General features: G+C 39.6%; 1 protein-coding gene across 1 annotated transcript; it reads left to right on the top strand.

The window, feature by feature from the left end:
- Positions 1–225: 225 nt before the first annotated feature.
- Positions 226–9247, top strand: zgc:171775 (STKc_p38 domain-containing protein). The gene is made up of 12 exons (XM_078949612.1): positions 226–420; positions 1061–1190; positions 1530–1588; positions 3561–3672; positions 5727–5756; positions 5837–5884; positions 5972–6086; positions 6176–6247; positions 8049–8128; positions 8210–8288; positions 8378–8551; positions 8703–9247. The coding sequence occupies exons 1-12, from the start codon at positions 290–292 to the stop codon at positions 8762–8764; spliced, it is 1092 nt and encodes a 363-aa protein (XP_078805738.1). The 5' UTR covers positions 226–289; the 3' UTR covers positions 8765–9247.
- The last annotated feature ends 2876 nt before the right edge of the window (positions 9248–12123 follow it).

The following is a 12123-nucleotide window of genomic DNA, read 5'->3' as shown; positions in this document are numbered from 1 at the left end:
ATCCTCTGCTTTAAATTCCTTCTTTTTCTGCCGTCTTTCCTGCTCTCTGATTGGAGAATCACAAACTTCCCAAGTGTCTTTGTTCACAAATCCGTCTCAGGGAAAACAACTGTCGAGGGTTAAAGGTCATGTTCAGGTATGTTAACAGTCCAGGCGTCACATGCATGGGAGGGTTGTTGTCCGTGTGGGCGTGTCCTCCTGCAGCTCGGCCTCACCTGTCAGGTTGAAACACATTACCTGCAAGGGGAGGGGGGGGTTCAAAGCTCCGGACACAAAGCGGAGCAGCAGCATGCAGTCTCCTGGAAAGGATCCGGTCAGGTCGGGTTTTCACAGAGTTGAGATCCAGGAAACCACATGGGACGTCCCGGTCAGGTACTCGGCACTGCGGGCCATCGGCTCCGGAGCCTACGGGACTGTGTGGTAAGTTCACGCGGGGGGAGGGCCGGGGTCCCAGCAGACCAAATGAGGAAAGTGTCACAAAGAGGACGACCAGCTGGATTTTCTTTTTGCATATCTGCTTTTCTAACCATTTGATCTGTTTATACTTTCAAAGAGTGAAATCTTAGCAGCCTGTCTGTGTCAGTCTTTAGGTAAGACTTTCTGTGCTGGAATGCAGCGGTGTGAAAGATGGAAAATGCCTGTAACATATACGCAAAAGTAAAAAAATAATAATGATAAAAAAAGGCAAACCTGATTAACAGAACTTGAACATTAAGGGGGAAATACCTAAAAGTTATTTGGAGAGATTTGATTATTTTAGGAAAAATGAATTCGTCCCCTCAGGCAAGTGTGCAGGTCACAGCAGGTCTTTGGAAATGACAGGAATTTTCTGTGCTCTCATAAAATGCCTCATGTTGTTGGGTAAATGCTGACCCCTGAGCAAGAAAAGACGACATTGATTATTTCATCACGGAACCAGGAGCCTTTCATTCCAGACTTTGGAGACAAAAAGGATTTTCTTTGGTGCATTTTGTGTTGTTTTCCAGTAATTTTGTGATAAAAACTAGAGAAAAGAAAAACAGAATTGAAGGAATTGTTGATTGTCTTTGACCTCTAACAGTTCTGCCATCGACCAGGACTCCAAAGAGAAGGTGGCGATTAAGAAGCTGTATCGGCCTTTCCAGTCCCTCATCCACGCCCAGCGGGCCTACAGGGAGCTCCGCCTGCTCCGCCACATTCAGCATGAGAACGTGAGGATGGACACAGTATGAAGAGATATCTGATCAAACAGAGGCTTGTTTTTGGGGCCGAACAGCTGATAGAATGGAACATCTTACAGAGCAGTTCTGTAATCTTTCTCTGGATCTTTGTTTTGTTTATTCTCATGTTTTCATGCAAACATGATCTATAACGATAAGCAAACCAGCATGCCGACGCATTTCTTTGCTTTTAAAAGTGTACAGTTCTGACGCTGTTATTTTTTTTTTAATCCTCTGACCCCCCTCTGAAATTTCTCATTCACTCATTAAAACAATGGAAAAGCTTTCCAGGTTATTTTTTTTTTGTCAAACACTTCTTTTTCTTTGTAGGTGATCCACCTCCTCGACGTCTTCACGCCTGACTCCACTCTGGAAAAATTCCAGACTTTGTAAGTTGGAACTCTCCAGCTGGTTGTTGCAGCTTGTTTAAGTCCTGCTTGTCAGTGTGAAAGAGAAAATGTGAGCCCGCTTAGTCTTGTTTGTTTTGGCTGCTGGGTGCAGTCGTGTCTTCAAAGTTCCTGCCTCCTTTATTGCGGGTTACAGTCTACCTCTATGGTTTTTAGACTTCAAGCTCAGTGATGCAGATACACTACTGGGAAAAAAACAAAAACAAACTTTGAGTTATTCTTCAGATTTCCGGGATTCAAATATTCAAACTTAAGGTAACATGAAACCATGATACTCAAGTAAACTCAAAAAGCACTTTTTACATGATGATTTCAAGGAAAATAGTCCAAACTGAGCTGGACTACATAAGGAAAAGCTCCTGCTAATTCACTTCCATGTAGCGTTTGGATGATGAAGCAGAAGAACATGCAACAGTTTTTTACAGGATCCAGCCAGAACTGGAGGATAAACCTGCTGCTACTTGCCTACTTACAGCAGAAAGCAGAACATTTAATATTTGCTGATTAGCAGATGGCTGTGTTATCAGACACTGATGCCATTATGCTAGCCTGCAGTCCTAATGTTGCCGGTTTGAAACCGGAAAGACCGAAGTCAGACAGACCGGACATTAAGTTGGATCAATGCAACAAAATGAATCCATTGGAGTTTCAGTTAAAAAAAAATTGGTATTTTCAAAATATAATAAGGAATCCACTGCGTAGAAACTTTACTTCTTCAGATTTTGTATCGCCATTTTGATAAGCAGTCACAGGAAAACTGGTTGGGGGAAATCCTAGTTGTCAACCATGATAGAGAAGAAGTTAAGTACTAAATCCACCTCCTCCACTGTTTTTAAATCAGCTGAAATAATGACCCAGATTCCTGAAAAATGCACACAAGGGGCCCTACTTTTCAAAAAGTTCCTGGGGAGGAAGACCCCCAGATCTCCCCTCAGTCAGCACCTTGCACCTTCGGCACTCTGCCTCCTACTTTCCTCTCAGTAGCTTCTTAGTCTGAACTGAACTTTTGAGGCCCCTGCAGTCAGAATCCTCGTTCTGCTGCAGGTCACATGTTAGAAAGGAATGGAAGACGTTTTCCTTCAGGGTTTTCCAGTTAAAAAGATAATTTATGGTTCTGTCTGCTGGCCCCAACCATAATACAACTACCACCTGTTCCTCTAATGTTCTCTCAATTCCCAAAGCTGCACAATTTAGAATAAATGATAAAAGCCTTAAACTTATATTGCCCTTGTTTTAGCTTTATGGCCTGAAGGGCTTTACAGTTTCAGTCCCATTGACCCCCCGCTACACACATTCACACACTGCTGAAATCTGGCGCCAACCTCAGCCACCAGGAGCTGCGTGGTCATTCTACAAACAGCGTGATAAGCAAAGTGAACACAATGAATAAGCAATTCTAGAAAAAAAAGAATGGGGTGTAATTGTCATGATGATTGTGCGGTGCATGGGTGTACAGTCACAAGTGAATAATGAGTTGAGCAGGGTGCCGAGGACACAGCTCTGTGGAGTCCCAGTGTTAAGGCTGATGAAGGATGATGTGACTTCTCCCATTTTAACAGTGGTCCTGGATCCATCAGCATGGGGGGTTGCTAAGGACGAGGTCACTCCGTTTTGTGCTGACTGTGCTAAAAGCAGAGTCGAAGTGTGCAGAAATTGTGACAGACCTGTTCCCAGCCTCCACCGTTGACACCTGTGTGGAGGACAGCGGGGACGGGTTTTCTGTTGACCTGTTTGCTGGTGCCGGTCCAAGTTAGCAGGATTGGCAGCTTTGTTGATGGGTTGGATGAGCCTCTCAAAACACCTGATGATGGTGGTGGTTTGGACAACCGCGCATCAGTCATTGAGGAAATTCACTGGACGTGTCATGGCGAATGGGATTGTAGGCGTCGGTTTAAGTAGTTTCACATCAGAAACTGACCATTTTTTGAAGCACTTTGTCCGTCTCTCCTCACAGCTACATGGTGATGCCCTTCGTAGCCCAAGACCTGGGTCACATCATGAAGAAAAAGAGACTAAGCAGTCGCATCGTTACATACCTCTTTTATCAGCTGTTGAGAGGCCTAAAGGTGAGCACGTTGTTGTTTTTTATAAGCTCAGACTAAGACAGGTAGTTTTATTTATATCAAGATTTTAACTAGTACTGTCATGCCATTATTTTTTGTGTGTAGTTAATTAATTATGACCTGTAATTAATTCATCTAATTAATCAATCTTAATGGCAAATATTTTCAACCTAATAATTGCTGTGAAAGGCCTCATTTTAAAGTATTTTCATTAAAGTTTGTGACATTGTGGTGCAGTTAAAGATCCAAATACAACAAAAAAAGTGGATTTTTTAAAAGTTTTTTTGACATAAAAGACCTCCAACTTTACGTTCACACCAACAATGGTGATTTTGTTTCAGTCTCAAGAATAAAAAAATAAAAAAATACATTAGGTCCAGAGTAGCCTACTTAAAACCATCCAAAAACAGTAGGAACCATTTTCTGATCAATCCAAAAACATACACAACACAAATCTCTTATTAATAATGTAATACATATATTAAACTATTTTATTCCACAGTTGATCACAACGGCAAGACAGTAGAAAAGACATGGAAAAAAAAAGACGAGTGATTTTATAGTTTCCTCCAATCTAGTTGGTGAATTTGATTATTTTGAAGACGGGGATGCAGCAGAAAGCAAAGAGAATCTAACAATCAAAACTCAGAGACGTGACACCGGAAGAATTGAAATATTCAGACTTTGATCATTTTCTGGTGTCGATCAGTTTCCTCAGAGAGGAAAGAGCAGACAACAGCACGGCGATGCACCGTGTTTTAAACGTCTAAAGATAACAGGACTGAAGTTCTAATAATTGCTTTAACATTTATTTTTTGCATGAAAGACCATGGTATGAGCAAGATAATGTCCTTCCAGCTGTTCCTTATCAGACTTCACAGAAGCAAGTGATTCATGTCAAAACGTCCAAAAATGTCTGATAATTTCCCACCTCGTATTTGAACCCTTTTTTAAACAGTGTGTAAACAGTTACAGGACTAGAAACAGCGTGTGTTATCATTTAGGTAATTGTGGGTCCATTTCAGTAAAAATTATCAATGTATTTAGTATCATCTTGAAAAAACACTTCAGGAGTCCACAGTTTGTCTTTATTTTAGGAAAAGAAACAAGCTCAAATGCTGCCTGTTATGTGACACACATGTAGGTAAAGTAACATTGACAATGTTGAAGGACACCTGGCGGTCATGTTGGAGATGCTTAGTTTGAGTTTGTTTGGAGGACACGTATACCATCTTCACGCTGAGAAATTGCTGCATCTACTTATTTGAGATGAAAAAAATAATATGAAACCTGTTTACAGTAAAAGTGTGGAAACCAGGAAACAGAAAACACTCAAATTACAGCAGATCAAAACTTACAAAAATATGTTTTTCTTTGGTAAAAAACACAGAGCTTTTGTTTTTCAAGGTTGTGTTGGTAATTCAATGTAATAACTGATTCAGAAAAATCAACTGTTGCCCCAAAGAAGCATCCATCCATTCATTCATTTGTCCATCCATTCTGTCAGTCTTTCATTCAATCATAAATGTATCCCTCAACCTATATATCCCATCATTCATCCATCCATCCATCCATAAATACATACCGTACATATATCCATCCATACATTCATCCATCTCTTCAACCATTCAGCCTTCTATTCATTCATCCATTTGTCTAATATTCTATCCATTTGTCCATATTTTCATTATCCTAGATTCATTAATTCGTATATCCATCCATCCATCCATCCGTCCGTCCATACATCCACTGTGTTCTTAGTTCCATTTAGCAACTGACTCAATAAACAAATGGTTACCCAAAAGAAAGATCCATCTATTTATCAACCCATACATGTATCCATCCATCCATTTACCTCTCCAATGCATACAGTACATACATATTAGCTTTGTAGACCTTCAAATGACAAAGCAGACATTACATTTGATTTATTTCTGTCACTGAAGTGGACTTGTTGCTCGTTCACAGTCTTTATTTTTGTGGTGAAAAGTTCTTCAAGTGCCTGACTTTAATAACAGCGGTGTCTTCTGATTCTGTCTCTGATTTCTCCTCTGCAGTACATCCACTCTGCTGGGATCATCCATCGGGTTTGTAAATCCTGACGCTGCTTCTCTGTTTTTCTCTCTTTTTGGTTTCCTTCTTCTAACAAAAAACTTGTGCCTTTCAGGATTTGAAGCCGGGGAATCTCGCCGTAAATGAGAACTGTGAACTGAAGGTCAGTGGCTCTCACGTGTTGATTAGTCCCTCCAGGATTTTTACAATGTAGTAGTTGGTTTAAAACATGAACAAGAAATATTTCCAGATTCTGGACTTTGGTCTGGCTCGGCACACAGAGAGTGAAATGACTGGTTATGTAGTCACTCGATGGTACAGAGCGCCAGAGGTCATTTTCAACTGGATGCACTACACTCAGACAGGTGAGGACTCGATCCAACTGGAATAAAATCAAGCGCTGTTGCATGGACCTCTGCCATTTCACTAACCCCCCTGCCTCCTTGGCTTGCAGTGGACGTGTGGTCGGCCGGCTGCATACTGGCTGAAATGATCAGCGGTCAGGTTCTTTTCTCGGGACATGACAGTATCCTGACAATCCCCAGTGATCAGCAGGCTTCAGGCCGTAGACGAACACTCGTGTCGAAACTGTCTTCTGTAAATCAGGTCAAAAATGTTTTAGGTTTTTAAAGTTCTCGTCATTTTTTTTCACTGGGAGTGAAGTCGGGCTGAAACTAAGAGGAGACCATTGACTGCATATGAGAACTGGTCTGAGTAATCCCCTCCCCCCGGCCACTCCAAACAGGAAGTACCCGCTGGCTCCAAAAGCAAAAATCTTTTTTAACATTTTCTTGATAATCCTCTACATTTTTTTCCTTATATTTTTACTTTAGTGCAAGTTACAGTACATACTGACCAATCAGGTTAGTTTGGTAGACGGAGCCTGCCGGGCCCCACATTCAACATTGATTGACGGATTTCGTGTAGTTTGCTATAAAGTGGTAGGTGTGTGGACTTCCAACAAGCTCACTCCTGATTGGCGAAAGTGGTTGCCCTAAGTCGCTGCTTAATGATGCATCACCAAAAAATGGCGACTGAATCGACCTCATTTGGTTGCACCTGGAAGTAAACCATTTTCTATGGATGATGTCACACTCAGTCCTCTTATGGAAGAGTGGTGTGGTGCCTTCAAAGACCTAATGCTTTGTCGGTTGGTTGGTCAATAATTAGCAAAACCGGCAAGCATGGGTTTACATAGTATACCATCATTTTAATCAATTATTTCTGTGTTTGGCTTTTATAAGAAATACAGGTTAACATATGCAAAAAAATGCTTTTGTTAAGTTCATTACGCAAAGGAGAGGCGACCAAAGAGAATTTGACATGCGAATCGCGTTTGATGTGAACGCAACTTAGAGCTCTCCGCCGACATAAAAACAAATGCTGTCTCTAAACAAACCAGCAAATAAACTCCAAAGCCTGAAAATTATATATTTTTCCCTGTAAAATCTTTGAAGGACTTAAAATATCTAAGCAAAAAGAAATATGCATAAAATTCAAACATTTTGGTAAAAAGGTCAATAAATGTCTGTGTTTTCAAATGCATTTTTAAATATATGAATTCAGATGTTTCGACATTTCTACTGTTATTTTTTGCACGATTTATTTTTGTACATATGTTAGTTTAATGGAGGCTGAGGAAGCACTATAAAAAAATTTAAAAAATTAAAAGAAAAACTTTAGATTTCTTAACCAAATGCCAAATCTATGGCACTCACAATGACACAACACTGACCTCTAGTGGAACACCACTGACATGTCTACATGTTTAACAATTAGATACTTTTGTTTAGCTAATGAACACCTGAGAATCACTGATAACAAAGGCTGTCAGTTTGGACAACATTTTCTGAAAGCTGTAAGCAAAATTAGTTTAGGTTTAAGAATGACAGCCAACATTAACTTTTACTTTTCACCTGCCCTTTTAACCTATTGAGATTTACTTTCATTAAAAACTAAAAAGACATTTAAATACAAGAACATTTTCTATATAAACAAAAGTCGGAAATTAACAAAAAAAAACTGTACTTGAAGTATTACAAAACTGAAAATGCCTTAAATGTATTTGTACATATTCTTTTCTTACCTTTTATTTATGAACTTGTATATTTTCATCATCATTTATGGGAGTAACAATTGTTGGTACTTTGTGCATTATGAATCACTAACAATGAAATTACAAAAATACATTTTTAGTTTGAGGAGAGGTATATTGTTTGACTTTTAGTAGAAGGAAGAAAAAGGACATGTTCATCAGATAATGCATTTATATGCAATACAAAATAGATTTTTCATTTCTTAAGCCCCTCCTTAATCAGCATGTTCAGGTATTGATCAGTTGAAGAAGATCCTCCGCCTCACAGGAAATCCAGACTCGTCACTCGTGCAGAAGATGCAGAGTAAAGACGTAAGAAAACTACAAACAGTAAAACTTTTCCTGATGCTTTTGTCACTTCTATGTTAAGTTTTTGTTGTTTTGTCTTTCCAGGCACAGTCATATGTCCAAGGTCTTGCTCCACAAAAGAAGAAAAAGTTCAAGGAGGTGTTTCCGTCGATGGAAGCAAACGGTCTGTGTCTCCTTTTTGTCAGTAAGCTTAAGGGCAGAAAGTAAGAGTTAAAGTGACCTCTGAGGGCTTTTTTTTTTTTTTACCTCCAGCTGTGGACCTGCTTGAGGGAATGCTGCTGCTGGATCCAGAGAAGAGGTTGACGGCCAAGCAGGGGCTGTCCCACCCCTTCCTGGCTGAATACCATGACCCAGAGAGTGAACCGGACTCCGAACCTTATGACGATTCCTTTGAGAGTCTTGAGCTCACTATTGCAGAATGGAAAAGTAAGTCAAGCCTTTTTAGTCAAACAGTTTTCCATCCATTGTCAATTCAGGGGTCACTGGAGCCTATCCCCACTACTTTTAAAGAAAAGCAAGGTTCTAGATAAGTCGCTTTTGTACATTTTGAGAGTTTCTTTTTCTTTTCTTTTTTTAGGTCTCATCCACATGGAGATCATGACTTTTGACCCAATCAATCCCAGCAAGACAGCAATTTAAGAGGCTTGTTTTATAACACAGTCCATTCAAAGAAGACGAAGAGTGTTTTTGGGCCGCCACTTTCAGTGAAGGGCAGCTGTGTGATGGGATGGAGGCCTCAGTGGGACAAAAGAAGGCAGAATCCGGAAAATAAAACTCATTCAATTTGATCAAAACCACAATATTAAATTATTTTCAGCAAGTTCCTTTTATTTTAACATTTCTCCCAGTATCTTCATTTAGGGGCCCCTTCAATTGTTGGCCTTATGTACCAAGGAGCAATTTTGGTTTGTTTTTAGATAGTATATTTAATAAAACCTGTCTTTTGTTGCCACCTAATCATTAACAGGCAGTACACTTTTAGAACGTTGTTGTGTTTTGTGTTCAGGTTGTGTTCTTTATCATTTTATATTTGATCATCATTTTATGTCCATTCATTGCAGCTGTTCTAAACACGTGACTGTTTGTGAGATAAATAAATAAAAGCAGAATGAAAATAAAAAAGGAAATATGATTCCTCAGTTCTGTTTTTAGTAGAGCAAAAAGCATTTATGTACCTTTTTCAGTAACTCTTTATAATGAGAGTTCTTAATAGACTTTGAGAGATAAACAAGTCCTTAATAAACTATTTATAAAACATTAACCTATTTAGAATTGTAAGTCAGTTGGAAGACATTGACAAATGCTAATAAATGTACTTATAAGCATCTTACAAAAACATTAATTGTGCTTGTTAATGTCTTATAAACAGTTCATTAAGGACTCTTATTGTAAAGCATTACAAATCCTTGTTGTTTTTGGGTAGACGGTAAACTGTAGCAACGATGGTGGGGGCAGGACCAGGAAGAAGTAACGCAGTATATTCAAATGAGCAGTAAGTAGGAGCAGACACAGAAAGGGCTTTCCAGGAGTCTAGGTGAAACATCAGGTGACCACCACCTCGGGAACGTGTGCGTGACTTACTGGTGAACACATATCCAAGCGGAGTTTGCTTTACGTGAAAAAAAAATACAATCACCTTGTAATAACTGGGCTTTAGGCTGAAATGTTATTTATGTAAAGTTATGAACTTGTAAATCTTTTTTTTAGTATTATGACAGTTGTTACCTACATTTTCTTTCTTGAAGGTGCATAAGAAAGCCATGGAGAATCTGCTTCCAACTCCAGCAAAGTCTCATTACAGCTTTAACCTACGGGATGTCTCACGTGTCATAGAAGGCTGAATGGATGCTGCTGAAAAACGAGTCTCTGGAGGGCAAACACACAATGATCTGACTGTTCCGCCACGAGGTCTTTCGTGTCTATTATGACTGACTGGTGGATAACACAGACAAAACATGGCACTACCAGCTCATGAAGACCATTGTTAAGGATCACTTTAATGAGCCATTTGACCTCATTTGTATTAGATGCTGTTCTTGAAAAAGTTTCTGGTTGGGAACTCAAGATGAGGGCGTAGAGTGGTTGATTTCTCTGAGCTCTGTACCACTTCACTGATTTTTTTCTGCATAAACCTGCTATTCACGTCGTTTTTAAGGAGGGGGGGAAGTTTTTCTATGACCTGCTTCTCATTTTTTTTAAATCCGTGCAGTATAACTTCCGAAATTTTCTGGAGGAAAACTTCGGTTCAAGAAACCACTTGTGAAAAATTTAACATGATTGGGTTGTCTAATTTTGCCACTATCCTATTGTGTTTTCTACATCTCCTGCAAATTTCATGACAAAATAACAGTTAGCAGATAACTTTTTTTTTATTTGCAATCTGCGTTGTGAATGTCCGCCGGCACTGCCAAGATAGAAAAGTCCTTAATATTTAAAGGGCTCACAATACTCTTTCAACATTCTGTTTTTATCTATAATCATCATGTAAAATCAGCTCGAAAGGACTTTAAGACTTATTTTTATGAATCAATAATAGTTAAATGTTATTTGATCATCAGATTACTGAGAATTATGTAGAATTATACCATGGTCTGGGTGAATACTCGATTCTGATCGGCTTCTGGGTGTGCGTTAAAAAGTGATATACCACAGGATAACCGCACGGTGAAAAAATCTTAAATGTCATGTCACATAGATTAAATCAGGGGTGTCAAACTCATTTTCACCGAGGGCCACATCAGCATAGTGGTTGTCCTCAAAGGGCCAGATATAACTTAAACATGTAACTAAATGTAATGAAGAATAAATGTAACTACTCCTTAATGTTAAATAACTCATTTATTTATTTAATATAACTTTTTAAAGTGACAATTGCAGTTGCATAGAAAACATATGTTTGCTTGTAACTCTAGCATAAATCCTTTTAAATTTGATTCTATCAGGTTAGGTTATATAGACAGTGTTTAAGTCCTAATGTATAGTTGCCCAATTCGATATTTCAAGTCTGATTCCCCCTAGATATGAATAAATACAAACCAATTTTTATTTTTTATTCAACTATAAATTGAGTATTGTGGGTACACTCAATCCATACGAGAAACATGGACCAGTCCGTGGTATTTTGAGCTGCTATACAACGGAGGGCTGCCTCCAACTCCTGATTGCCTCTCTCGGCTTGACCGTTAGACTGAGAAAGGTAACCAGATGTGAGGCTGACCGTGGCCCCTAAGGCAGTGCTAAACGCTTTCCATACCTGGGATATAAACTGTGGACCGCAGTCAGACACAATATCCACAGGTATACCATGGTGACGGAAAACCATGGTATAGGGCTGACGACCCCAGTCAAACTGCGGATTGTGTCGAAGGAGCCATGGGAAGCCCAAAATTATGGGTGTCTGAGGGGTTTGCGTGACGAAAAATTGTATGAGTTCTCTGTGATTACCGGAAGTCATCAGGAGTATTGGTTTGGTGCGATGCGTGATACGTGAAAGATGCTGTCCTCTCAGTCCCACACCCTCGACAGGGGGATCCAGAGCTTCTGTGGGTAGAGCTAGTTGGGTGACGAGGTGATGGTCAATGAAACTTTGTTCGGCGCCAGAATCGATCAGGGCTTGAAAATTGTAAACTTCAGATTGAAAACAAAGTTTGACAGGAATGAATAAAAAAATATTTTCTGTGTATAGCACAGAATCACCTGCCCGCGGCCTGTCTTTTAATGGGGGGTTCTGCCTTTTAAACGCAGATGACAATGTGATACAAGATGGCCATGGTTTCCGCAGTAAAAACAGGAACCTTCCTCCTTACGTTTTTGACGTTCTTCAGGTGTTAGTTTGGATTGCCCGATCTGGATGGGTTCCTTCACAGAATTATGTGAGGAGTCTAGTACAGGTGGAAGAGGTGAGTTAAGTGTAGTAGAATGAAGAATGGTGTTAGATGGTTGTTTACGAGCTTGGCGATCCCGTTTGACTTGTCGTTCTCTGAGACGGACATCAGAAC

The sequence above is a fragment of the Oryzias latipes genome, chromosome 7, assembly GCF_053564925.1.
Source record: "Oryzias latipes strain Hd-rR chromosome 7, Olatipes_Hd-rR_3.1".
NCBI lineage: Eukaryota > Metazoa > Chordata > Actinopteri > Beloniformes > Adrianichthyidae > Oryzias > Oryzias latipes.
The sequence above is the reverse complement of the archived record's forward strand: the minus strand, read 5'-3'. Positions and strand labels throughout refer to the sequence as shown.